The sequence below is a fragment of the Macaca fascicularis genome, chromosome 3 (genome assembly GCF_037993035.2).
Source record: "Macaca fascicularis isolate 582-1 chromosome 3, T2T-MFA8v1.1".
In the NCBI taxonomy this organism is placed as follows: domain Eukaryota; kingdom Metazoa; phylum Chordata; class Mammalia; order Primates; family Cercopithecidae; genus Macaca; species Macaca fascicularis.
In genome coordinates, this window is record NC_088377.1 from 37,770,362 (window position 1) to 37,797,720 (window position 27,359).

At 49.7% G+C, this 27,359-nt stretch overlaps 1 protein-coding gene across 6 annotated transcripts in view; it reads left to right on the top strand.

The window, feature by feature from the left end:
- Window positions 1-26,960, top strand: part of SDK1 (sidekick cell adhesion molecule 1) — a 963,824-nt gene extending 936,864 nt beyond the window's left edge. For 4 of the 6 annotated variants that reach the window (XM_045387966.2, XM_015447042.3, XM_045387967.2 and 1 more), the window contains 3 exons: window positions 597-717; window positions 4,524-4,653; window positions 22,915-26,960. In XM_045387966.2, coding sequence (XP_045243901.2) covers window positions 597-717; window positions 4,524-4,653; window positions 22,915-23,175 — 512 coding nt within the window. In that variant the 3' untranslated portion in view covers window positions 23,176-26,960. The remainder of the gene's footprint in view (window positions 1-596; window positions 718-4,523; window positions 4,654-22,914) is intronic. The other 2 variants (XM_065541579.1, XM_074034313.1) reach the window with 1 other exon arrangement.
- The last annotated feature ends 399 nt before the right edge of the window (window positions 26,961-27,359 follow it).

Below are 27,359 nucleotides of genomic sequence, written 5' to 3' on the forward strand. Positions count from 1 at the left end.
ACGTTTGTATCACCTCAAAAGGAAGCCCTGTACCCTTTCTTTAGCCGTCACACTCCCATACATTTATTTCTACTTCCTGTTTTGCTAAATGATTATGAATTTTTATTTTATTAAATATTTAATTTCCCTGACTTTTAAAAGGCTTATGCATTCTTGGCCAGGTGCAGTGGCTCACGCCTGCAGTCCCAGCGCTCTAAGAGGCCGAGGCAGAAGGTTTGCTTGAGGCCAGGAGTTCGAAACCAGCCTGGGCAATGTAGTGAGACCCCATCTCTACCAAAACAAACAAACAAAAAAGTCCAAAAAAGTTTATGCATTCTGAGTCTATTTTCATAAAACAGTGGCAAGAATACTGGTATTTTGGGATCAGGCAGAACAAACACTGAAATGTTAATATTGTCACTTGGCTCCAACATTGTGATCAATACCTAGCTTTTCTCCCCAGCTCAGCCCTCAGAGGGGCTGAAGCAGGTGTCCCCGACTCTGGGCTCTGCATGCGGCAGGACTCAGGAGCTGCCTCGCTGGCCAGCTCTGGCTCAGTGCGGCTGTGGTGACCACACCAGTAACACATCTGTTGTCACTCTCCTGCTGGGCTTTAGGAAAGGGAATCTCCACCATGGAGGAGTCTGTGACCCGGGACAACGGAGGATTTGCTGCCCTGGAGCTCAGCAGCCGCCACCTCAATGTCAAGAGCACCTTCTCCAAGAAGAACGGGACCAGGTAGGCAGCCAGCGTTGTGCCGCACCCACCCGGAAATCTGAGCTGCCAGGGTTGGGGTGACAGCCCACGCCCACGGGCACCTCCCGCATCCCACCTTGTGGTTCCATGAAGCAAAACCTAACCCACCGCCAAGCACGATCCCAAACCACCAGGGGCAGCCCTGAGTCTAGGAGGGATGGGGTCGGCAGAGCGGCTGGACGTTTTTTCAGGGCATCTCTGGAGATTTAGAAAGAGGGCCTCAGGTGTGTGGGAAGGGCCTGGAACACCCACGGGCTGCCAGGCTGGCCTTCCGTATCAACCGCGGGCACCTTGGATCCTGGCGTTCCTAGTTCACAGAGGTGTCATCTGGGCTGCCACAGGCCCGACTGGGTGTCCTCGAAAGCTAGCCTGGTGCTTGTTGCTGATTTCATTGTTCTTTGTATTCCAAAGTTTTCCCGTGCTGATACACATCGCCATTCCATACACGGATGTGAGTGCAGGCGAGAAGGATTTTCACCACCAAAGCCTCCTTAGCTTATAAACCTTTTCCTAAATCCAGCAGGAAGCAAGGTTTCCCAAACAAGAGAGGGGATGACCTGGGTTTGCCTTTTTGATGTGCAGAGCGCCATCCTCTGATTTGAGAACCCTTGACCAAGGAGAAGAGCCAGGATTGGGGAGGGGTCTTGAGTGTCTGGAAGGAAAAACCCAAACACCTGAGGATGCTTCCTGGAAAACACACACCTCGGGGCCTTCCCGGGGTGCCCCAGCCTTGGGTTGGAGAAGGCTCCTCTCCCTCAACCAGACTCACCTTGGATTACACTCAGTTGCAAGGGCGTGGAAATCACACGTCATCCAGACCCAGACAGACCCCAGGGTTTCCTCTTCCCTTTATTGTTTACAAAGCTGCAGGGGCCAGCAGTGCCTGGAGATTCCCTGGGCCACCCCCGCCCTCCACTGAGTTTGGAAATCTCAGATCACTCGGATGGTGCCAAGGCACGGGCAGGCCTTTTCCCAGCCACTGACGCTCTGCCAGCCCCACAGGTGCCAGTCCAAAGCACCGCAGGCCACTACCCCATGAGGCCTTCCCTAGGGCTGAAGGTGGATGCTGGTGGTGACATCTGGTCACACCTTTCATTTCTTTTGTCTACTGGGAGGCAAGTTTTTCCTGCCATGTAATAGAAACATGAAAAAGCAACCATGTGTAGTTTCAAGGCCAGGAGGAACTTGTCACAGAGAATTTTAAAATATTACGTGCCCTGCTCCCTTGCTATAAATCTGTCTTGTTCTGAGAAGAGACACACACAGCCTTGAAGCACATTGCCCAAGAATAGACAGTCGTTCAGTTTGTGAAGTCCATCTGCTTCCTAGGAAAGAGAAACATCATTTGATGATGAGGTTGGAGGTGCTCAGCCCACAAAGACCCAAGGACAAAATAAAATTAAGATGCAAAAGAAAATGGACCCTTCCCTTAGGTTTTTAAATAAGCCATCACCTTTTCAGTCCTAGCAATAGGACCCTGTATTTGTCTGTCCTCACGCTGCTAATAAAGACATACCCAAGACTGAGTAATTTATAAAGGAAAGAGATTTAATGGACTCACAGTTCCACATGGCTGGGGAGACCTCCCAATCATGGTGGAAGGCAAGGAGGAGCAAAGTCAAGTCTTACATGGTGGCAGGCAAAAAGAGAGCTTATGTAGAAGAACTCCCCTTTATAAAACCAACAGATTGTGTGAGACTTATTCACTCTCACAAGAACAGCATGGGAAAAACCTGCCCCCCATGATTCAAGTACCTCCCACCAGGTCCCTCCCACGACACATGGGAATGATGGGAGCCACAACTCAAGATGAGATTTGGGTAGAGACACAGCCAAACCATATCAGACCCCAAATGTGATTGAAGGAAAGGATTCTCTGCTGAGAGGGGAAGTGTCTGGGCAGGGACACCTGAGATTGGTCCCGTAGCATCATCCCCCAAATATCTTAGAAATACAGGCACAGTTGATTTATGTCTCCCCAGTGCACATCTGTGCTTCCAATTTCTTTGTGGGGAAGACACCATTTTAGCTCCTTAGATAAAAAGATTTACCCAAATGTTTAGATAAGAAATGGCATCTTTCCCAAAGTAAATTACCTTTGAGATAGAGAAAGAAAGGCCCTTGGGCCTTCACGGGGCCTTTCCAGGAGAAACTGAGGCACACCCTGGGGGAGACAACACCCATGGCACAAAACCAGAGGTCTCCATCCCCTCCAGCCTTCCCAGCAGAGTCTCCACCCAAGGCCCAGTTTCCTGGCCTGTAGCCTCTCCTTGCTTGGTCACCCAGCGTTACTTCTCCCATTGAGGGATGAGAAGACACTCCCTATGCAGCCATCATTCAGCTGTGCGCTCACTCCTCGCAGCATGCTGGAGGTCCTGGACGTGGTCCCCTTGAGTGCACAGCTGCCCGTCTAACTGCACACAGACTGCTTTTACTATCAAGTCCCTGCACACCCTTTGGAGGACTAAGAAGCACTCAATCCTGCCTGATTTGAAAACTCAACAATGTTGTACTCAGAGTTTTTCCCCATGTTCTAAGTTCTCTGTCTGAAAAATAGAAGCTGGGCTTTTACTCAGCTCAGATAGTCTCCAGGAAGTGGGGAGCTGAAGAGGGTATTCATTTTCTGTTGCTGCATGACAAATGACCACAAGTTTAGCAGCTTAAACCAACACCTATTTAGCACCACACGGTCTCTCTTGGGCAGGTGTCTGGGCACAGCTCAGCTAGTTCCTCTGCTCACGGCCTTGGATGGGTATAATCCAGGCGTAGATGGGCTGTGTTCTCATCTGGAGGCTCAACTGGGCAAGAATCCTCTTCCAAGCTCATTCAGCCTGCTGGCAGCATGCATTTCCTTGTGGCCGCATGACCGAGGGCCCCAGCCCCTTCTTGGCCCTCCTCTGGAGGCCGCCCTCATGTCCTTAAGGCCACTCATGGTCTCCTGCCATGGGGTCCTCTCCAGAGGCTGCCCTCATGTCCTTGAGGCCACTCATGGTCCCCTGCCATGGGGTCCTCTCCAGAGGCTGTTCACAACATGCTGTTTGCTTCTGCGAGGCCAGCAAGAGCATCTCTGTCTCTGGTTCGCCAAGATGGGGTCTCCTATAATATCATGTGATCATGGGCGTGATGGGAGTAGCTGTCCTTCGCCCATTCCATTTAATGTAACCCAGACTTCAGTCTGCCATGTTCCACTGATTAGAGGCATGTCACAGACCCTTCCCACACTCACAGGATGGGATGATGGGGGTGGGGGCAGTGATGGAACCATCTGAGAATTCCACCAGCCAGAGAGGATGAATGCTGTCCCACCAGACAGGGAGACCAGGCCTGGTGCAAACTTCCCCAATTCCCTCTCATCTGTAGGAGACAATTCCCACTCCTTAGCATGGCAGATCAGACCGTTCCTCATGACTCCATCCTCACCTCTCTCCACCACACTCTCCTGCCTGCATCTGGCAAGCACCCAAGCTCCCTGGCCTCCTATCTGTCCTGACCTCAGGGTGCTCTTTGTATGTGAGTGTGTCACTGCTCCTCCTGGCACAGACCAACTCTTCCCTCATGCCTGCAGGCCTAGCACAGTCTCTATAAGTGACAGGCACAGGTACACAGAGGCTGTTGACTCACCAGATAGCCAGTGCTCAGAATTTTTTGCATCAGTTGCCAGAGTGATGTTAAAGGCTGTGGGCTTCCTCTTAGTCCAACGCAGTAAAGGCCAGATGCCAGGTTAGGAGGCCTCTGGGGGAGGGCGTCTTTTGCCCAGAGGGTAATTGCGGCATGGGTCCTCATCCCAGGTCCCCACCCCGGCCGAGCCCCGGCGGTCTGCACTACTCAGACGAGGACATCTGCAACAAGTACAACGGCGCCGTGCTGACCGAGAGCGTGAGCCTCAAGGAGAAGTCGGCGGACGCGTCAGAATCCGAGGTCAGTGTGGGCGCCTACTTCCGGGCAGTGATCGTCAGCCCCTACTTCTGCAGTGAGACTTCTGCCTCCTCAGGCTGTCTTGTCCTATTTGAGTCTCACAACATCCCCACAGGCAGAGCCAAGGACAAAAGCCTTCATTTTGCAGATGGAAAAACATGAGAGAGCCCAAGTTCCACCCCACAGCCTGCTCTGGGCCCCGCAGAGCTCACAACAGCCTCAAGCAGTGTAGACACTCCAAGGCTGATTCATGGAGGAGCAGGTTCTGATTCTCAAGTCCGGGAGGCGGCAGTGAGAGATACGCAAGGCTGGCACCCTCTGTGAGGGGTTCCTTGCAGAGCAAAGTGTGGGTGTTGCCTGGGTGCCAGCAGGCTGAGTGTCGGATGGTCGCTTACACCTGCTCCAGCTCATGTAGTCCCGGGGGAAACTGGGCCTAGACCACCTCTTACGGATGGAGCCAGCGGGACTCAGGGAAGATCAGTAACTTGCCCCGTGTGGACTTCTGACCCGGAAGCCCATTCTCTCTCCATTTCACTTTCAGAGATAAACATAGGTTGCCATAAAACTTGGTGGTCTCTAGACCCCAGTTAGAGTGGCAGCGGGTGTGATCCTGCAGGGCGGATAGAAAATGCGACCCCTTCACCAGATAGGAGCTTCCTGCTCACCCCGGACATTCACTTCCCCTGACACCCTGCCAGCCTCCCACCGTGCCAGCCTCCCACCCTGCCCAGGGAGCTCCTGTTCTAGCTCCCTCGCTTGTGCTGAAGAAGAGGGATTTGCTCATGGCAGTTCTGGGTCACGTTATCGGGCTCAGGGTGAGCCCAGACTTGGGATGTGTTCCTCTCCTCACTGAGCGGCTGGACCAGGGAGATGGCTTCCCCCAGGGAGTGTCAGCCTCCATGCTCTCCCTCCCCGACCCCAGGGCCTACCCGCCTCAGGCCTCCCCTGCGCCTGGGTGTGCAGCAGTTCAGACGTGGAGTGTATTTCCTGTGTGACGTCCTGTGCGGTGTCACCCAAAGAGACTTTAAGCAGCAAGGCAGCCATGAGGGGACTCCAAGCAGGGGGCTCAACACACCTTCCGTACAGGGGCACCATCTCCATTTCTCATACTTACCGGCAAAAACAGCTGAAGCAGCAATTAAGAGAGGTTGTCCCATCAGTCCTGAACTTTTTTCTCTCGGATATGCCAGGCCTGGAGAGGGGTGAAAACCACCAACCATTTGCTGTACACGTAGGCCTGCCCCGCCTCCTGGCACTCAGGTTCTAAATCAATATTTAATCTAAAGTAAGTCTCACCTTCATTTTAACCTGAATTCAGGCCTTATTGAGCCCCGGGGCTCTATCAAATGGCTTCTTTTCAATTGTGGGTTGTAGAGGAACTCCCGGCGGGAAGGGCCAGCAGGTGGGTGTGGCAAGGCCAGCTCTGCTTTGCTTCACGTGTTCTGTTTGCAGAGGACGCTGGGTTTGCTGTCGGCACCATAGCCCTGGGCTTGGCAGAAACAGCAGGCAGCAAAGCAGATGCTCGGAAAGGGACATTTGTCTAAAACTGAGGGGCTGTCAAGTGAAATCCTGCAAAACTGACTTGCCTTTTGTGATAAGGAAAAAGCTTATCAGAAGCTGGCTACATGTAGGAAAGCAGCACATTGCGCAGAGCAGGGCAGCCTTCGAGCAGGACAGTCTGTGTCAGTAAAGAGGTGCATCTCACGGCGCCAGCCTCGGGCCTGTCCCTGCTGCCGCTGTCAGCTGCTGCTCTTTGGAGAATCCAGACACCGTGGGGTGTCATAGCTATGGGTGGTTCCTACGCACAGAGCACTTGCTGCTGTTTCCAGCGCTCACTGTGGGCCTGGCCCAGGGTGAACGTGCACTCCTTTGCCGCCCACCCCAGCCCCAGGAGGTGGGGCTGTCTCCTTATTGGTCAGAGGCTGAGGTTGTCCAGCAGGCAGCTGTTGAAGCTGACACCCAGCCAGACCCCCGTGTCTCCAGAGCTCAGTGTACTCCTCCCCTCCCCATCGGTCTCCTCCAGCCCCACACAAGAGGTGCATACCTAAATACAACACACACACCTAAATACACATGCACACATATGTACACATACACACATGCACACATACATATACCTACACACCTGAATACATGCTGACATGCATAAACACATGCATACCTAAATACAGCACACACCTAAATACACATGCACACATATGTACACATACATGCACACACATATACCTATACACCTGAGTGTTTGCACACATGCATACATACATGCATACCTAAATACAACACACACACCTAAATACACATATGCAAACATATGTACACATACATGTGTACACACACACCTACACACCTGGATATATGCACACACATGCATACACACATGCATACCTAAATACAACACACACCTAAATATACATGCATACATATGTATACATATGCACATGCACACACATATACCTATACACCTGAATATATGCACACATGTATACCTAAATACACCTAAATACGTGCACACATATGTACACATACATGTGCACACATACATATACATACACACCTGAATACATGCTCACACATGCATACCTAAATATAACACACACCTAAATACACATGCACATGTATGTACACATACATATGCACACCCATATACCTATACACCTGAATATATGCACACAAGCATACACACATACATACCTAAATACAACACACCTAAATACACACATACACACGTATGTACACATCCACACATGCACACACACACACCTGCACACCTGAACATATGCACACACATGCATACACACACGTATACCTAAATACAACACACACCTAAATACACACATGCACACATATGTACACATACAGACATGCACACACATACATATACCAACATACCTGAATACATGCTCACACATGCATACACACATGCATACCTAAATACAACACACACACCTAAATACACATGCACACATGAATATATAACCACACATAGATGCGCATACATACATATAACTACACACTGAATACATGCACGCATATACATGCACACATGTACACACACCCACATGCACATACCTAAATATATACATACAAAAATATGCATGTACACACATACACCATATACACATACTTACATATGCTTACATACCTAAACACATGCACACATACATGCATGTGCAAAAACATGCACATACATATGTACTCATACACATGCATGCACATGCACACAGGCACACACCACACACATACTACATGCTTGTGCACATATATACACAGGCATACATATCTAAATACAAGTACAAACACATGCACACAACTACACACACATACACATATATACATGCATGCATAACGCACTTATACATACCTAAATACACACATGCACACACGTACACTCCTGCCCATATGCACACACACATACACATCTAAATACAAACACACAGAGGTGGCATGATGGAGGGAGGTGAGTGTGGGGAGGGAGGCAGGTGAGTGTGGAGAGGGGGAGGTGAGTGTGGGGAGAAGGGTGAGAAGGGAGGAGAGCAGGACCTGGAACCCACACTAAATGGAATTCTGCACAGAGAGTGTTGTCATCCTTATGTAATAGGCAGAAAGCCGAGGCTGAGTTTTTGAATATCTTCCCTGAGACATGCACTGATGAGCTGGACTGGGGAGGCAGACCTCAGCATCTAACTGGAAATCCCACCTTCCCACCAGTCCTGCTCTCAGAGCTAAGTCTCAGGCTGCATGGCTGGGAGGCCAGGGGTCCTGCTCTCAGAGCTAAGTCTCAGGCAGCGTGGCTGGGAGGCGAGGGGTCCTGCTCTCAGAGCTAAGGCTCAGGCAGCGTGGCTGGGAGGCCAGGGGTCCTGCTCTCAGAGCTAAGTCTCAGGCTGCGTGGCTGGGAGGCCAGGGGTCCTGCTCTCAGAGCTAAGTCTCGGGCTGCGTGGCTGGGAGGCGAGGGGTCCTGCTCTCAGAGCTAAGTCTCAGGCAGCGTGGCTGGGAGGCCAGGGGTCCTGCTCTCAGAGCTAAGTCTCAGGCAGTGTGGCTGAGGTGGCGAGGGGCCCAGGAGCCAGGCCATGCTGCTCCCACATGGCAAGCCCTGTGCTGGAGGAAAGCATTCCTGCAAATGCACCTCATGGTTCCTAGTGCCTTTTGGGTGACAGGCTGCTTCTGGAAGCTGATGAAAGGTACAGACATGCTCTCCACCTACATACAGGCAGAATTTCACGTAGGATCTGGGAAGACTCCCCAGAAATTTCTTACAAACCCCACCACCTAGCGTCCCATGGAGTCCCAGCCAGGAATCCCCACACCTGGACCATCCTGTGCCCCTGAGGTTGTTGGGCGGATAAAGCATGGCCTCCCTTGTCTGTAGAGCTCTTTGCTGTGTAACCTTCCTGCATCCTGCTTTTGAAGCTTATGAATTTGGGGGATTTTAAGGCACTCCATATTCATGGGATCCCAACAGAGGGAACTGGGGACTTAGATCATTTGAGAAGTGCCAGCTCACATGGTAACGTTCACTTTGAACCACTATTTGAAACAGCTGGATTGAGACATAATTCACATGTCATACAATCCACCCATTTGAAGTACACAATTCAGTGGGTTTTAGTACGTTCACAGAGTTGTGCAGCCATCACCACAGTCAATTTTAGAACATTTCCATCAGCCCCCAAAACACCCTGTACCGATTAGCAGTCACTCCCCAATCTCACCAAACCACCCACATACACCTGCAGCCAACCCCAGCTCTTGGCAACCACTAAGCTACTTTCCACCTCTCTAGGTGTGCCTATGTGGACATTTCATCTAAATAAATCATGCAGTATGTTGTCTTTTGTGACTGGCTTCTTTCACTTAGCATGATGATTTCAATGCATTTGAACCACTCTTACTAAGTAATCAATTTGTATGTTTCATCAGTTCTCTTTTGCAATGTTTTAAAATCTGACTTCAGAACTTCTCACTTCACAGGAAACAAACATGTTGTATTTTCCTTGACATATTTGCCCATATGGTTTCTTGGAACAAAAGTGTATTTTTTTGTTTTGTTTTGTTTTTGTTTTTTTTCTTTTGAGATGGAGTTTCTCTCTGTTGCTCAGGCTGGAGTCCAGTGGCACAATCTCAGCTCACTGCAACCTCCACCTCCTGGGTTCAAGTGATTCTCATGCCTCAGCCTCCCAAGTAGCTGGGATTACAGGTGCCCACCACATGCCCGGCTGATTTTTGGTGTTTTTAGTAGAGATGGGGTTTTGCCATATTGGCCAAGCTGGTCTCGAACTCCTGACCTCGAGTGATCCTCTCAAAATGCTGGGATTACAGGTGTGAGCCACCATGCCCAGCTGGGAAGTATATTTTTCTTTGAAGGGTCTAATGGAACACAGGCTAAGTGTCGCAAGGGGATTTGGAAAGGCTGCCATCTTGACAATTATGTCTCTCCTAGTCTAACCCCAACCCAACTCCAGTCAGGATCTTATTCTTAAAAAATGCTTTATTGAGTTATAGTTAACGTACCATATAATTTGCCCATTTAGAATATACAAGTCAATGGTTTTCAGTATCTTCAGAGTTTTGCAATCATCTCCACAATTTTGAAACTTTTTCATCACTCTAAAAAGAAACCCCATAACTCTACCAGTCACTTCCCATTCCCTTCTCCCTCCAAACCCTGGCAACCACTTTCTGTCTCTCTATATTTGCCTATTCTGAGCATTTCATATAACAGACTCATGTAATAAGTGGTTTTGTGATTGGCTTATTTCATTCAGCATAATGTTTTCAGGGTTCATCAGGATTCACTGATGTATGTTGTAGCACATATCAGTATTTCATTTCTATATTATATGGGGGAAAAATTCCATTGTATGGATATACCACATTTAAATATGTATTCGTCAGTTGATGAACATTCGGCTTTGTTGTGTCTGAGATCCCCAAGAACACTCCCAAGTTCAGTGATTCACTAGAAGGACTCACAGAATTCAGCACACAACATCCTCATGACTAAGATTTATTACAGCAAAAGAATACAGAATAAAATTAGCAAAGGGAAAATGTGCACAGAGCAAAGTCCAGAGGAGACAAGGTTCACATTTCCAAGAGTCTTCTCCTATGGAGATGCACACAGGACACACTTAATCCTCCACCAGGGAGTTCTGAGGACACATATGAATTGTTGTCTACCACAGCTTTACCATAGCCTTGCACTTAAAGCAAACTGCAGCTGCAGTGTAGGTACTGCTGATTAGAAACTCAGTGTCCAGGGTTTTGGGAGCTGGTCACATAGGCATCCTCTGCCAAGCATGTACCAAAACTCCAGACTCCAGAAAGAAAGCAGGTGTTTGCATAAACCATATTATTTGTACAGTTTAGACACTGCAATCTTGTTATTTAGGGAAAACATTTTATCAATGAAAGGAACTTTTACCAGTGAAGTTCCCAGATGCCAACCAAGGGTAATCTTTGAAAGCAGGTCTTTTTAAGGCTAGTGGTCTCAGACCTGCTCTGTTAACTTCTTTCCGCACCAGATTGTTTTTACTTTTTGGCTACTGTGAACAATATGCCCTTTATCTTGTTGAGTTTGGTGAGTGTTTTTATTATCAAAAGATTTGGAGTTTTGTCAGATGGTTTCTCTGCGTCTGTCTGGATGATTTTTGTCCTTTGTTCTATTTATATGGTATATTACATTAACTAATGTTTGCATGTTAAACCAACCTTGCATTCCTACAATAAATGCCCATTGTTCATAGTGTATAATTCTTTCTTTATGTGGTGGGATTCAGTTTTCAATATTGCTGAGCATTTTTGTATCTATACTTATAAGGGATATCGGTCAGTAATTTACTTGTCTTATTTATCTTTGTGTGATTTTTGTACTAGGGTAATATTGGCCTTATTGAATGATTTGGGAAGTATTTCTTCCACAACTGGTATTAATTCTTTAAATGTTTGATAGATTTCATCAGTGAAGTCCCCTGGTCTCGGACTTTTGTTTGTGGGAAATTGTTAATTACTAGTTTTATCTCTTTATTGGCTATAGATTTATTCAGTTCCCCCCCCCCACCTCTTTATTTATTTATTTATTTTTGGTTAAGTCAGTTTCACTCATTTGTGTCTTTCTAAGGATTTTTTAATGCTATCTCATTAATCTAATTTATTAAGATACAGTTGCTTATAGTTGTGTACAGTTGTTTATAATCCTTCATTTCTGTAAAGGCAGTGGTAATTAATATCAATAATTAATTCCTGATTTTAATAGTTTGACTCTTCTCTCATATTTCTGGTTAAAGTTTTTTCAATTTTGTTAATCTTTGCAAAGAACCAACTTGTAGTTTCATTGATTTTCTCTAGTGTTTTTCTACTTTCTATTTCATTTATTTCTACTCTAATCTTTATGACTCTTTCTTCTGCTTGCTTTGGAGTTAATTTGCTCTTCTTCTTTCAGTTTCCTAAGTTGGAACTTTATGTTGTTGATTTGAGATCTTTCTTTTTTTGTAAATACAGGACTTTATGGCTAAAAATTCCCCTCTAAGCACTGTGTTAGCTGAATCTCATAAGTTTTAATATGTCGTGTTTTTGTTTTCACTCATCTCAAAGTATTTTTTAAATTTCTCTGTAATTTCTTCTTTGACACATTTGTTATTTAGGAGTGTGTTTTACATTTCCTCATATTTGTGAATTTCCCACATTTTCTTCTGTTATTTATTTCTAATTGTATCCTATTTTGGTCAGAGAAACCATAATTTATGTATTCTCAGTCCTTTCAAATTCGTTGGGTCTTGTTTTAAGACCTGGCATATGGTCTATACTGGAGAATATTTCCTATCTACTTGAGAAGAATGTGTCATTCCGCTGTTTTGGGGTGGAGTGTTCTGTATGTGTCTGTAGGTCTAGCTGATTTATCATGTTGTTTCCATCTTCTATATGTATGATCTTCTTCCCAGTTCTGCCATTTGTTAATGCATTGAAATCTCTATTTGTATTGAATTGTCTGTGTCTCTCTTCAAATCTGTTCATTTAATTTCATGTATTTTGAGGCTCTGTTGTTAGGTGCAAGTATGTTTATAATTGTTATGTCTTCTTGACATATTTACCGTTTTATCAGATATTTGCTTTCTAATAAAGATATGTCTCATATCTTTATTCCCTATTTTTCATTATCAGCTTCTATTTGTTAAATGAATTTTCCCAATATATCATTTTGACTTCCTTGTTTTTGCCTTTGCTCTGTATTTTTGGTTATTTTTGTTAGTGTCTTACTCTAGTATTATTATCTACCTCAGATTTATAGTACATTTCTGTGACTTACGGGAACTTTACTCCTATAGTTGTATTTCTTCCTTTTCTTTCTGTGCTATTGCTATACATATTTTGCCTGTAGATTTTTATCAAATTTGGGAAACTTTAAGTCATTATTACTTTGAGGGTTTTTTGGGTTTTTTTTTTTTTTTTTTTTTTTGCTTTTTTCTCTTTCTCCTCTCATTCTGATATTCTTATTACACATATGTTGGTGCTCTTAGTGCTGTCTCATATTTATCAGAGGCTCTGTCCATTTTTAAAAGTCTTTTTTCAGACTGCATAATCTCTATCAGTCTATCTTTAAGTGCACTGATTCTTTCCTCTGCCAGCTCAAGTCTACTATTGAGCCTATCTAATGAATTTTAAATTTCAGTTATTGTATTTTTCGACTCAAGAACTTCCCATTTGTGTTTTTAAAATAATTTCTGTCACCTTATTGATATTCTTCAATTGTCATCATACCTTTCTTTAATTTTTTAAACACGGTCTCCTTTAGTTCGTTGAACGTAATCATAATAGCTCCCTTTGAAGTCTTTGCCTGCTTAGTCAAATGTTTGGGCACCCTCAGAGGCTACCTTCTGTTTTATTTGTTTTTCCTGTGTATGCATTACACTGTCCTGGGTTTTTCTGAAAACAGATCATTTTTGATAATATATCACAGCAACTCTGAATAATGATATTCATGCCTCATGGAGGGTTATTGTTGCTTGCTTGTTTGTTCAGTGATTTGGCTGGATTCGTTCAATGAAGTCCATTTCCCCTGCATTGTGTGTGCTCTGATGTTGCTCCTCAGTCTTGGGCAATGCATAGAGTCTTCCTGCCTACCAGGGATGACTGTGGTTTTAGCTGGGCTCCCTTTGTCTGTCCCTGTTAAGATTCTGGATGGCTTACCACTATTGGTATCATACCCAGCAGTTACTGCTTGCTAGCTCTGGTTTTTTCAGCAATGACTTAGTGCATAAATTGCTCCTCACTTTCTGATCCAGTTGAAGTCCAGCTTTTCTGCAGTTGCCAGATGCTGTCAGTCTTTGAAGCTTGCTCTGACACTAAGAGGCCTCTTCTTAGCTTCAGAAGTCTCTTTTCCTGATTCTCTCTGTTAAACTGCTAGCTGGTTTTACTGCTTCCATTGTTGCTGACATGGAACTACCAGCTTCCTCTTCATTCCTCACCCGCAAAGGCTCCACAGTTTTCAACAATGTCCTTAGGTATGCTCTGTTCCAAATAAAGTCATTTTCCTCAGGCAGAGCTGGAAGCTCTCTGTTCTTACAGAATAACTCTCCACACTGTGCAGGACCTCTGTGTCACTGCACCAAAGCGGAGGTGAGGACAATAACCTTCTTCTTCCAGAGTGATAAACCCACTACACAAGTGGGGCACTGGGTTGAGAGGGCAGTCCCTACACTTCTGGACTTGCTCCTCCCAGCGTGGGACTTCTTCCTACAAACAAGCTGGGGTGGGGGCACTCAGGGCCCAGTATTCTTGGCCTACCACACCTGGTACAGACTCCCAGCTTACAGCAAAGGCTGGATAGGGGACAGGAACCCCAGTACTCTTGGCCATCTCTGCCTAGAATAGAGCTTCTTCAACATGGAGTTGGGTTGGGGGAAAGGGGAAGCTGGATAAGAAATGCCAGAACTTTCCTCTCCAAGTTAAATTCCTAGACCAGCATCCCTGCCTTGTCACCACATCTGCCCAGAATGGAGTTTCTGTCACACTGAGCTGGAGGCGTTGGATAGGGAGAGCAGATCATGGCTCAGGCACCACAGACTCTCACTATCGAGTGAGATTTAGCAGATCTTCTTATATAAATCTTTCTCCACTTGCTATCTACTCTTAGCACCATTTCCAAATACTTTTTTTTTTTTTTTTTTTTTTTTTTTTTTTTGAGAGGCAGTCTTGCTCTGTCACCCAGGCTGGAGTACAGTGGTATGATCTCGGCTCGCTGCAACCTCCACTTCCTGGGTTCAAACAATTCTCCCACCTCAGCTTCTCGAGTAGCTGTGATCACAGGTGTGTGCCACCACACCCGGCTAATTTTTGTATTTTTAGTAGAAATGGGGTTTCACCATGTTGGCCAGGCTGGTCTCGAACTCCCTGACCTCAGGTGATCTACCTGCCTGGTCCTGTCAAAGTGCTGGGATCACAGGCGTGAGCCACTGCACCCAGCCTTCAAAGGTTTTCAATGGTTATTTATAAAATACTTTTCACCAGTTAAATCATTGTTCCACTGGGGAGAGGTCTGCTGACCTCCTCACATTGCCATTCCAGAAATATCCTTGCCTTCATGTCTAGTAACTCTGATATTCAGAGGGGACTGGGAAGAAATGTGGGCTCTGGCCTGGTCACTTAACTCCAAATTTCCAGAAACAGAATCCAGTCACAGAACTGCAGAAAAGGCTGTTAGCGAAGAAAGCATTGCAGGGAAGACAGACTGAAGGTTGCTCAGCAGTGGAATAAAACCAAAAGCTATAACGCCGGTTTTCAAATAGGACTATCTAAAAAGTAGCTTGGATTTAGATGAGGGTTTAAGACGTTTATCCTCTCTACTGGAGGCAGCTTATAGATTTGAATACATTAGAAACCGAAATGTTAGGAATAAAGAGTCATGAACGTCCTTGGCCCTGGCTTCAAGCCAGTGTTTTGACACAGCATGGTTACTGGTTAAAGCCGTGGACAGATGCAGGCTACTGCTCACCCCCTTCTCCAGGGCCCAGGGGATAAGGAGTGAGAAGCCCTGTGTGGTCTCTGCTAGAAAAACTCTCCTGAGAAGCTAAGATTGCACTAAAAAAAACAGTGAGACCATCCTTTTATCCCCCAGGACATTTTTGAACCACTCTCAGAAGTATTGCTAAAGTGAAAATTCTGCAGATCCGTCCGTTCCCAGGTGCTCAGGAGCCTGCCTGATCGGAGGTGCTGGTCTGAATTATGCCCTAAGTGTCACACAACACATGCTGTGGCTATTTCTGTTTTTCTGTTTAGAAACAAGAGGGTTTGTCATGGTTTTATCACACGGCTGCTTCTGAATGATATCTTCCGTTCAAATCACATGTTAAAGATTGTTTTCGAAATGCAAAGAAACTGTTTGCAAAATCCCCCCTGCTCCGACCAACTTAGACCAACCCCGTCATACCTAATTAATTCCTTAATAATATTTGAGTCTTTCATCTTGCCAATATAATACCCAAAGTGTCAAGATTATCTTTATTAGCTGCTTTCCAGGCATCTGTGCACCTTTAGAAACTCTCGCAGCCGGTCTGATGCCGCATCCAATCACATTCTGTCCTTCTAGTTTCCCGGGAAACCAACACACGTTGCTACTTCACATCACACAGGAAACTTACCAAAAAAAGACCCTGCAGCATTTCCTTTTTGTCAATAATTCTAACTCACTAAAATACATCCCCATTAAAAAATAATAATGTCATATAAATAATAAACAGAGCAGACGGCAGGAGGAAGAATGGCATTTTAAGATTGTGCTTTCTCAAAGAGACAATGACAGGGGCTGAGCAGGAGCCAGGAAGCCCAGCTTCTAGCTCCAGCTCTGCCTGACATTTATTGGTTATGTGGCCCTGAGTGTGTTCTCACTTCTCCTCCCTAAATAGCAAGAAGGAAAAGAAGCCTCTTGGAGCCTCTTGTCTGCTTCTTTCTGCACAATGATTACGTTCTCTCTGATTGGATATTATTATAGAATCACTTGGCTGGGTCGGTGGGCACTGGCCACTCAGAACTCATGGCCTCCCAGCTTTCCTCCCCAGAACAAAGCACTCTTCTCTTCCAACTGCAGTGTGAAAAAAAATCCCAGGACAAGATTCTGATTGGCTGAGCTGAAGCCACATGCCTAGCCATTGGCCAATCACGGTTTTCTGAGAGGCAAGCTAGCCCATCCTTCTGGTGGGGAAGAACTGCTTCCTTCAAAGAAGGCATCAAGGCCTAGATGCAAACAACAGGAATCACTGTGAGTTGGACAACCAAGCACTCCCAATTTGTGTCTCCTGCCAGGCCCCCTTCTTGGCACCCACATGTGTCACAGACCCCTTTCTCTTGAGACTATAGGACTTTTAGATCTTTGGCTGAGGAAACACATTATGACGCATAGCAACATACATACAAGCCGTGAAGGAAATGGTATAAACACACAGATGGGTGTGGGCTGTGTGCTATACTCATTCTCTAAGCAGTTCTGCACATGGTCTTGGAAATGTGGACTCCAGTGAGAGCTCAGCGGTCCCTTCCAGACCACCCCTAGGCCCCACCCAGCATGAACCCTGCTTCCCTACAGCCTGGCAGCTGCAGGAGGACGGGTGGGCAGGGGTGTACACAGGGCAGAGAGAGGCCCAAAGGGTCACCAAGTGGGTGCAAGACAGACTAGCTGAAACTGAATTCATAGCACGCCCTCCCACTGAAATTGCTGATTTCTCCACCATGCAGAGACACTTTTCATATACGACTCACCCATATAAAAAGTGTTTCTCTATCTTTTCGACGACTGGGATTGACGGTATCTCCTCCCTGCTACTAGAAAGACTTTATTTCTGCCACCTTTGGCTGAGGAACCAAGCTGGTTGTGGTCCCAGTCTGGCCCTGGCCAGTATGACCCTAAGACGGTCACTTGCATTTGTGGATGTCGATTCTTTCAGACCCAAGACGAGGAAATTGAATCCAGTCACCACCTCTCACGTTTTTCCTCAGTAGGATCCCCTGTGGTAGCGAAGTTGAACGGGGAAGACCCCCGGGACCTGGGAATGTAGTCGAAAGAGGGTGAAAGTCTTGAACCTCATATTTGACCTTCAGATGATAATGAACCCTAACCCCAGTTTGTGAAACCTAGCACTAAATTTCTGTCCTTCATTCCTAAGTATTCTGTGAATTTCTCTTGAGAAAAGTGATACCTTCACTGTATTTCAATACGTGTGATTTCTCTCTAAGTTTCAGGACGGTTAGATTCCAAGTTGGTCTCTAAAGAGGTAACAAACCCAATTCGGGGCTAATCATGGAGCTTCCTTTGGCTTCTTTCAGATGATCTTTGTTCTCTTTTCTTCTGTTTTAGTTTACACAGAGCTTTACCTTGTAAGCCACCTCAAGGCCTCTAGAAAACCAATGAAGAATAAATCTTAAACAGGCCGGGCACAGTGGTTCATGGCTGTAATCCTAGCACTTTGGGAGGCTGTGGTGGGCAGATCACCTCAGGTCAGGAGTTCGAGACCAGCCTGGTGGCCAACATGGTGAAATACAAAAATTAGCCAGGTGTGGTGGCGGGCACCTGTAATCCCAGCTACTCAGGAGGCTGAGGCAGGACACTTGAACCCAGGAGGCAGAGGTTGCAGTGAGCTGAGATCGTGCCACTGCACTCCAGCCTGGGCTACAAGAGCAAAACTCCAGCTCAAACATAAATAAATAAATAAATCTTAAACAGACACAAATACAGATCCCTGATCTCTTAGCTGAAACCCCTGAGGCCAGATAGATTTAGGAAGTCAGTGTTTCTCAAGCTTGGGGGTACATCGTATATTAAGGAACTGCTCCAGTAGGGCCAGGCTAGCACTTAGTAATCAAAACATTAGTCTTCTTGTAGCAAAACATGAGAATATTCACACTGAATAGCCCTACATCAGTTCAGCTCGGGGTGAGCTGCCAAGTTAGCTCAAGTTAGCTCAGCCTTTGCCACCAAATGAGTTATAAAAAAAAACCTTTTGAGATTCAGAACATTGCGGGTTTTGGAATTTGGAATAGGGGGTTGTACACCTGTTCAGCAGATCCCAGGGAGAAGCCTGGAGCTGGGAGTAAGTTACAGGGTCTGCGGAGGTGGGTGAACCCTCCGGGGTTGGGAGCTCAGGTGCAGGCCCCCACCCAGCCTCTCTCACTGAGCCTTGCTTCTTTATTCATAAAGTGGGAATCGTAACATCTGCATCACAGGATCCTCAGCCAGTTGCAAACATCATGCCCGGGCATTAATCTGGTATGTCATCGGTGTTCTCGAAAAAGGAGCCACTGCCACATTTATCCTCGCCACCCGATGAAGGAGAAGCTGGCTGCCCCAGGGTCTTGGTGTGTGTGGGAAGACGTGTCTTAGCTCTGCAATTCTCCTAAATGCAGGGGAGCCACAGATGGATTCAGCTGTTCTGTGTATTGTACCATAAGCCAAACAGTTTACAGTTAATGTTCAGAAAAGTCCCAAATCTGTGACTCGCTGTTACTTTCATGTAAATATTCCAGTTAGAGCTAGATTTTCAGTGCGTGTCCCCACATCTCAGGAGTCCCCGGCTCCCCGCTAAGCCTCCATGGGGCTTCTGCACAGCCTGGAGGCTGAGCGCTCTCACAGGCCTCCAGGACACACACAAGTCCCCAGGTGCGGGACGGTGTCGGCTCATGGATCAGAGCTTCCTGCCCGGGTGCTGACGTGGGTAATTCACTCTGACTCTCAGATGGCAGAGCAGCCGGCAGGAACATCGCTCACAGCACCCAGGGACGCTTTTGTTTTCCTGGGTCTTGGTGTGGACTCCCTGCAAAATTAGGGGAACTGGCAATTCTCCCATCCCCTGCCCACCCCCGCCTCCACCTGCAAGGACGCGGCTCACACACCCTGGGGAAACTGGATTGGCAGTTTTCCTTCTAGAGTGTCTACTTCTGAAAGAGCTGCTGTAGCTGGCAGCGCGACCCACATCTGGGACCACAGCCCTCTGTCTTAACACCCACAAGGCGCAGCTCCCAGCCTGCCCGCTGGGAGCCTCTAAACAAATGCACATTCCCCAGCCTCCGACAGACGCACGGAGTCAGGATACCTGGAACCACTCCCAGGAATCTGCTGCCTCCATGCACAGCTGATGCCCTCAGATGGCATTTCGAGGCAGCTCACTCTTTTACCCTCTCCCCAGTTCCCTTGATACCCTCTGGGGAGAGACAAAGGTCACGTCTTCCTGACCCCTGTGAGAGACAGGGGCCCTGGGAAGCATCTCAGCGTTAGTTCCACAGCAGAGCCTCAGTCTCAGTGCCGCCAGGTGGATCCCCTAGGAGCCCAGGAAGCTGTTAGGACACACAGGTGAGGGTCCCAGGATGGTTCCGTGCATCTGGGAGGATGTGGCACTTATTAGCAAAACTGAGAGACCTCCACCTTCTTAGGGGGAAAATAAAAATACATTTCACCCTCTGCTTTCTCTTTTTTTTTTTTTTTTTTTTTTTTTTTTTTTTTTTTTTTTAGACGGAGTCTGGCTCTGTCGCCCAGGCTGGAGTGCAGTGGCGCGATCTCAGCTCACTGCAACCTCCGCGTCCCGGGTTCAAGGAATTCTCCTGCCTCAGCCTCCCGAGTAGCTGGGACTACAAGCGCCCGCCATCACACCCAGCTAATTTTCATATTTTTAGTGGAGACAGGGTTTCACCATGTTGGACAGGCTGGTCTTGAACTCCTGACCTCGGGTGATCCGCCTGCCTCAGCCAGAAGTCCACTTTCTCCTTTAACAGTCTTTCCAATGACTTCACATCAAGCTGAAAGACCATAAAATAGAGGTTTGCTTTCAGAAAATGAACATAGAAAACATGCAGGGTCCATGTTCTTAATGGAAGCTGCTGATTTGTGTTATAAAAAGGAAAAAAAAAAGCCAAACACCTCAAAGGGACTGATCTTCAAACATCAGTGGGAGGCCCCAGGCCACTTTTCCATGTGTTCGAGGGGCCAGGCCATTCAGTACCTGGCTGGCGAGACGTATTAGACACCCTGGCTTATTCAGGTGGCTTCATTACTTGTCACCTCCCCACCCTCAGAGGTCTCTGTGGATGTAGTGTCACACCATCACTTGCAAGGGGAGGATGCACCCCCATCCCCTCCCCTCTCCCTCATCACCCCCCACCCCCAGCCCTCCCCTTCCTTCTACCTCATCAACCCCCACACCCTCCTCCCCCTCCCCTCCCCTCTACCTCATCACCCCCCCACCCCCTCCCCCCCTTCTACCTCATCACTCCCCACCCCCTTCTACCTCATCACCCCCCCACCCCCTCCCCTCCCCTCTACCTCATCACCCCCCCACCCCCTCCCCCCCTTCTACCTCATCACTCCCCACCCCCTTCTACCTCATCACCCCCCCACCCCCTCCCCTCCCCTCCCCTCTACCTCATCACCCCCACCCCTCCCCTCCACCTTATCACCCCCCACCCCTCACCTCCTCTCGCCTCCCTTCTACTTCATCACCCCCCAGCCTCTCCCCTCTACCTTATCACCCCCCTACCCCCTCCCCCCCGTCTACCTCATCACCCCCCACCCTTCTACCTCATCATGCCCCCACCCCCTCCCCTCCCCTCTACCTCATCACCCCAACCCCTCCCCTCCCCTCTACCTCATCACCCCCCACCCCTCCCCTCCTCTCCCCTCCCTTCTACTTCACCCCCCAGCCTCTCCCCTCTACCTCATCACGCCCCCACCCCCTCCCCACCCCTCTACCTCATCACCCCCCACCCCCTCCCTTCCCTCTACCTCATCACCTCCCCCACCCCTTCTTTTCCCTCTACCTCATCAGCCCCCCTCCCCCTCCCTCCCCTCTACCTCATCACCTTTCCCACCCACTCCCCTCTACCTGGTCACCTCCAGAATCCTTTTGTTTTGGTCTGTAGCAGCCCACATCTTAGTCTCAGGCAAGACAAAGACCCAGACCTTCCCCCACCCCTGGGGCTCTTCTATGTTCTGCCTTGTAAGGGCAGGCAGAGTCCCCTGGGGGCTGTGTGGGGAGGCTGTGTAGACCTCTGCTGAGTGAGGGAGGCCACCCAGACCTTTGCTGGGGTGGGAAGCCCATGTAGACCTCTCCTGGGGCGAGGGAGGCCGCGTAGACCTCTCCTGGGGCGAGGGAGGCCGCGTAGACCTCTCCTGGGGCGAGGGAGGCCGCGTAGACCTCTCCTGGGGCGAGGGAGGCCGCGTAGACCTCTCCTGGGGCGAGGGAGGCCGCGTAGACCTCTCCTGGGGCGAGGGAGGCCGCGTAGACCTCTCCTGGGGCGAGGGAGGCCGCGTAGACCTCTCCTGGGGCGAGGGAGGCCGCGTAGACCTCTCCTGGGGCGAGGGAGGCCGCGTAGACCTCTCCTGGGGCGAGGGAGGCCGCGTAGACCTCTCCTGGGGCGAGGGAGGCCGCCTAGACCTCTCCTGCGGCGAGGGAGGCCGCCTAGACCTCTCCTGCGTGAGGGAGGCCGCCTAGACCTCGAGGGAGGCCGCGTAGACCTCTCCTGAGTGAGGGAGGCCGCGTAGACCTCTCCTGGGGCGAGGGAGGCCGCGTAGACCTCTCCTGGGGCGAGGGAGGCCGCGTAGACCTCTCCTGAGTGAGGGAGGCCGCGTAGACCTCTCCTGGGGCGAGGGAGGCCGCGTAGATCTCTCCTGGGGCGAGGGAGGCCGCCTAGACCTCTCCTGAGTGAGGGAGGCCGCCTAGACCTCGAGGGAGGCCGCGTAGACCTCTCCTGAGTGAGGGAGGCCGCGTAGACCTCTCCTGGGGCGAGGGAGGCCGCGTAGACCTCTCCTGGGGCGAGGGAGGCCGCGTAGACCTCTCCTGGGGCGAGGGAGGCCGCGTAGACCTCTCCTGGGGCGAGGGAGGCCGCGTAGACCTCTCCTGAGTGATGGAGGCCGCGTAGATCTCTCCTGGGGCGAGGGAGGCCGCCTAGACCTCTCCTGAGTGAGGGAGGCCGCGTAGACCTCTCCTGAGTGAGGGAGGCCGCGTAGACCTCTCCTGGGTGGAGGCCCAGCTCTTCTCGGAGACCTGGTGCAGAGTGAGGGGCTGGATGCAGCTGAGATAGTCACACCTGGATCAGAGAGGCGGACCTGGGGGGCTGCCTGCTCTCCTGTGTGGAGGGTGGGAGGGCCTGGCATTGGGCGGGGGTGGGGAGCGGGCTGGAGACCACGACACGGTCCCCCGGGGAGTTGCCCCCACACCAGGCCTCCTGCACAGCACGCTCCGGGCCCTGCGCCCTGCCCTGCACTCACACCGCCTCTCCCCTGCCCCGCAGGCCACGGACTCCGACTATGAGGACGCGCTGCCCAAGCACTCGTTCGTGAACCACTACATGAGCGACCCCACCTACTACAACTCGTGGAAGCGCCGGGCCCAAGGCCGTGCACCTGCGCCGCACAGGTACGAGGCGGTGGCGGGCGCCGAGGCGGGCGCGCAGCTGCACCCGGTCATCACCACGCAGAGCGCGGGCGGCGTCTACACCCCCGCCGGCTCCGGCGCGCGGACTCCGCTCACCGGCTTCTCCTCCTTCGTGTGAGCAAAGCGCCGCACCTCCCTCAGGGCGGAACGGAGGCGAACTTTCCGGAGTCTATTTTTGTTAAGACAATCAACTCCAATAACTGAGCTGAAGTTTTTGTTTAAAAAAAAAATCTGATAAGTGATGATTTTACCTACTTGTGGACACTAAATTTCAATTAGGAAGGTTTTTTTAAACGGCTTTTTGTAACATCGCTGCAGGAAGCAGGTTTCTTTCTTTTTCTTTTCTTTTTAAGAGAAGGTGTATTTCACTGGTACAATGGCTTGGCACCGCCGGGGCCTGGGAGGACCTCAGACCTCCCCAGCCCTGGGTTTCTCCGTCTTCAAGACCAACTAGGAAGGCTCAAGCGGGGAGAGGGAATGGAGGGTCAGGTGAGATCTCAGAGCTGCCCCGGCTGGCCCCTGTCTCTTTCTACCTCCTCTTCCAGAGAACCAGCGGCTCACACCCTTCTCAACGCAGGACATCCTCGGCTCACAGCTCCCTCCTGGGGTTTGAAGAGCAAACGTTTCTCCCTGGGCTCAGCGCGTTTTGTCCCAACTTCATCTGTTTCTGAAATGTTCTCACTTGGCAATTTCTAAGCAAGGAGTCGGCTTTCGGGTTCCTGACGGCTGGACAGGGATGCTAAGGTGTGGTTCAGCTGTCACCGTCAGCGTCACTGCAGTGGTGCGGTCCTGAGGCTTTTCTGCCTGTCTTTCCCCCTTCCTTCCCACCTGACTAGGGAGGCCTCTTAAGGCTGGAAGCCACCACGCCAGCCTCTCCTTCCTGAACACAGCACACGGCCAACTCTGCGGGACACGAGGACATGGGACGGCGTCCCCAGAATTGCTTGTTAAGTAGGAAGCGTGCATTGTTAACCAGAGTATTTTTTAAATCTTTTTATCTTTTTTTAAACTATGTCACATGAAATGCGTCTTTGCTGTCTCCAGGTGCCTTTTTATTAATTGTTCAGCTTTGTACATGGGAAAAGATGAAAAGCAACAGTCTCTGCAAATAAAGCAAAACAGCTCTGAGAACACACGCTCCCGACTTGCCTCGTGCACACCAGGCCGTCCCCTCCCTCTGTCCCGGCTTCTGCCGGCCGCCCGCGGCGGCCACCGCTTCTCCACCGCTGGCACTGCTGCTGCCCCCTCTCCCAGTCCAAGGCCAGCTTTTAGCCTTAACAGGTTTTCTGGAAACATTTCATTTTTTCTTCAAAATTGTCATTGTTTGGTTTAAAATTTTCAGCTAGATGAAAAGAGTATGAACTACTTTGGAAAACTTAACAGCCCAGAGATGACCGTGCCTCCAGCCCCTCACGTCATCTTTGCAACAGACGGCTGGGCTGCCGGGGTCCACCCCTCAGCCCAGGACCCAGGTCCGGATGGAACAGGAGCACTGCTGGTGCCCACTGGTGTGTGTGTCCTGGGTCCTTCCCTGTAAGTGCCCCAAGTGCCCCCTCACCAGCAGAAGCGTGACACACACAAGACTCAAGACCACCTTGTCAGTGCCCCACGTGCAGGGTGAACAGGCAGGTGCCGTTCCCCCAGTGACCTGACGGTAGGGGACAGCTGAGCAGTATCTGGCCAGTGCCACCCGGGGGCCAGTCTCCTGGCCACATGCAGAAAGTGTGGCCCCTGCTTGCCTAGATGTTTTGTGCACCTCCATGGGCAGAGGGTGTGGATACTGCCTGGATGCTCTGCTGTCAGCATTGTTGAGTATGGCCCCAGGAGACCAAGGAGAGTTTTGTATAGGCTGGAAAACCCCTCTTCAGTCTTTCCAAAATTAGAGGGTATGGAAAGTTTCCTTTTTTCTCTCCTCCCTTCCTTCCCCACCTTCTTTCCCTTTATCCCTCCTTTCCTTCCTTCCTCCCACCCTCTCTTCTTTCCCCACTCCTTCCCTCCCTCCCTCCCTCCCTTTCTTCCTTCTTTTCTCCCTCCCTCCCTTCCTTCCTTCTTTCCTTTCTTTCCTCCCTCCCTCCCTTCTTTCCTTTCTTTCCTCCCTCCCTCCCTTCCTTCTTTCCTTTCTTTTCTCCCTCCCTGCCTCCCTTCCTTCCTTCCTTCTTTCCTTCCTTCTTTCCTTTCTTTTCTCCCTCCTTCCCTTCCTCCCTCCCTTTCTCCTCCATTCCTTCTTCCTTTTCTCCTCCTTTTGCTGAGTGGAGGGGGAAATACTCTAAACCAAAAATCCTAGATGCTCTGCCCAAAGCCACTTCTGCATGAGAATCGCAGCCCACAGTTCCCTGGACAAGACTCTCCACCATGGACAGAGCTGCCTCCCTCTTGGCCCCGGAGAGAACAGAGTGGGCAGGAAGCCAGGATGCGAGCACTGGAATTTCTCGGAAGAGAAGCGATAAATGGAGGCCATGGCCAGCACTGCCTTCTGTGCGCTCTGACTGCTCTCTGCAGCCATAAGGGCGTGGCTTTACACACCAGGGAGAGTGTTGAGACGTCTTAGGTTGAGGATGAGCAGATTCGAGATGTGTTTTTTGCTCTTGGGTTTTCGATACAACATCATGACACTTTTGTTTCAAGCTCGTGTTTTCTGTCTCCCTCCACTCTTAGTAAATCTTGATCTATACGGAGCGGCCTGTCCGAGGCCACGCCGGCCTCCTGGCTGCTGCTGGACTGTGCCTGGGACAGTGACAACACCTGTCACTCGGAGGGACTCTGTCCCATGAGAACCACCTGCGCAGAGGAACAGAGTTGGGTGTCTCCAGGTAGATTTCAGCCTCCCAGAGCAATACGGGATTTGAGAAGCATCAATTCCTAACTCCTCATCTTCAGGGAAGGAAAAGAAAGCCACAGCCTTGGAAGATGGAGATTGGATTTCAATCTCAGTTTTGAAAAGAGGACAAGCAGAATGTGTGTGAGCCAGGCTGGGCGGAATGTTCTCCCGCTCTCTCCGACTGTGCTGAAAGTCGCACCTTGCGGATGCCTCATGACGGCAGTGGCTGAGTCTCCCCACCCAACCCCACGTGGCTCATTTCAGATTGTGTTGGCCCTGCCCTGCGAGGATGCGGTCACAGAGCCACCAGGAGGCTCCATCTGAGCCGCAGGGATGGGTGTGCAGGGCTCCCTCCTCCTGGGGCGCCAGGGCAGAGATTCCCGGCAGGTGAGCAGAGAGAGAGAACTGCCAGGCCACGTCCCCTCAGCCTCCTGCGCGGCCACCTTCTGATTGAATCGGCCCAGCCCAAGCCCCTCTCCCAGCCTCCCCTTCAGCCTCTCTCCCCGCCTGCTTTTATAATGCACACTTCACTCAGTGCTGCAACAGAAAAACAAGGGGCCCCAGGGAGAGGGGGCCCAGACGGCCACACATGGATCAAGCCTCCACAGCCCCGGGAGGTGGCTCACTCTGTACCGGTCTTCAGAGGCTGTGCTTGTATCTGACTGTGACTGGGCTGAAGCATGGTGTTTGCCTAACGGTTCGTAGCATGGTTTTTATTTCTTACACATTCTTGGCACACAGTGTAGCTATTCTCCTGACGAACAACCCGTCTGCGTACCTAAGTGTGGCTCCCCATGGGCCAGCGTCCCGGTAGCATGGATCCAGTCTGGAAGGTGAGGACAACGTGGAAACTCATGAGCTGAGCCCGCCCGCTGGGACACGTCTCCTTCCCACATCACCTTCTGGTTTCGGGTGCCCTCAGGTCAGCCCTGAAGCGTTCCCTACAACATTTTCTGAAATTGTGCGGAAAACCAGATCTCATTTAAAAAAAAGAAAAAGAAAAAGAAAAAAATAAACAACTTGTAGGAAGACAGAGAGGTGCTATGGGTACAATTTTTAATAAAAACATTATTTTGTTCCTTAAACGCTTGTGATTTTCTTTGGATGTTGATGGGATGATTCGGGAGACCTTAGGAACCTTCCTGAATTGTAAAGCTGTAAATATGAACCACTGGGACTTCACCCCGGTGTCGTGCTGGACCCCCGTGCTCCCCCCAACACCCTTACCTTTATCCTGTTGACATGCAGGTGTGTACAGGCAGCGTCCCCCCAAATTGGAGTTGAGGTCAGGGGTAAAGCCACTGCACACCCTGGCCGGGTGGTCTGGGGCAGGCAGCACGGAGCCTGAACCAGTGAGACCCCCTGCTTGGACCAGCAGCCGTTCCCAGGGCCAGCCCAACTCCACCCACCACCTGGCTGGACCACCAGAGACTTCACAGGTGTCCAGAAGGAGAAGAACAGCTCATAGCCAAACTTAGCCTTGG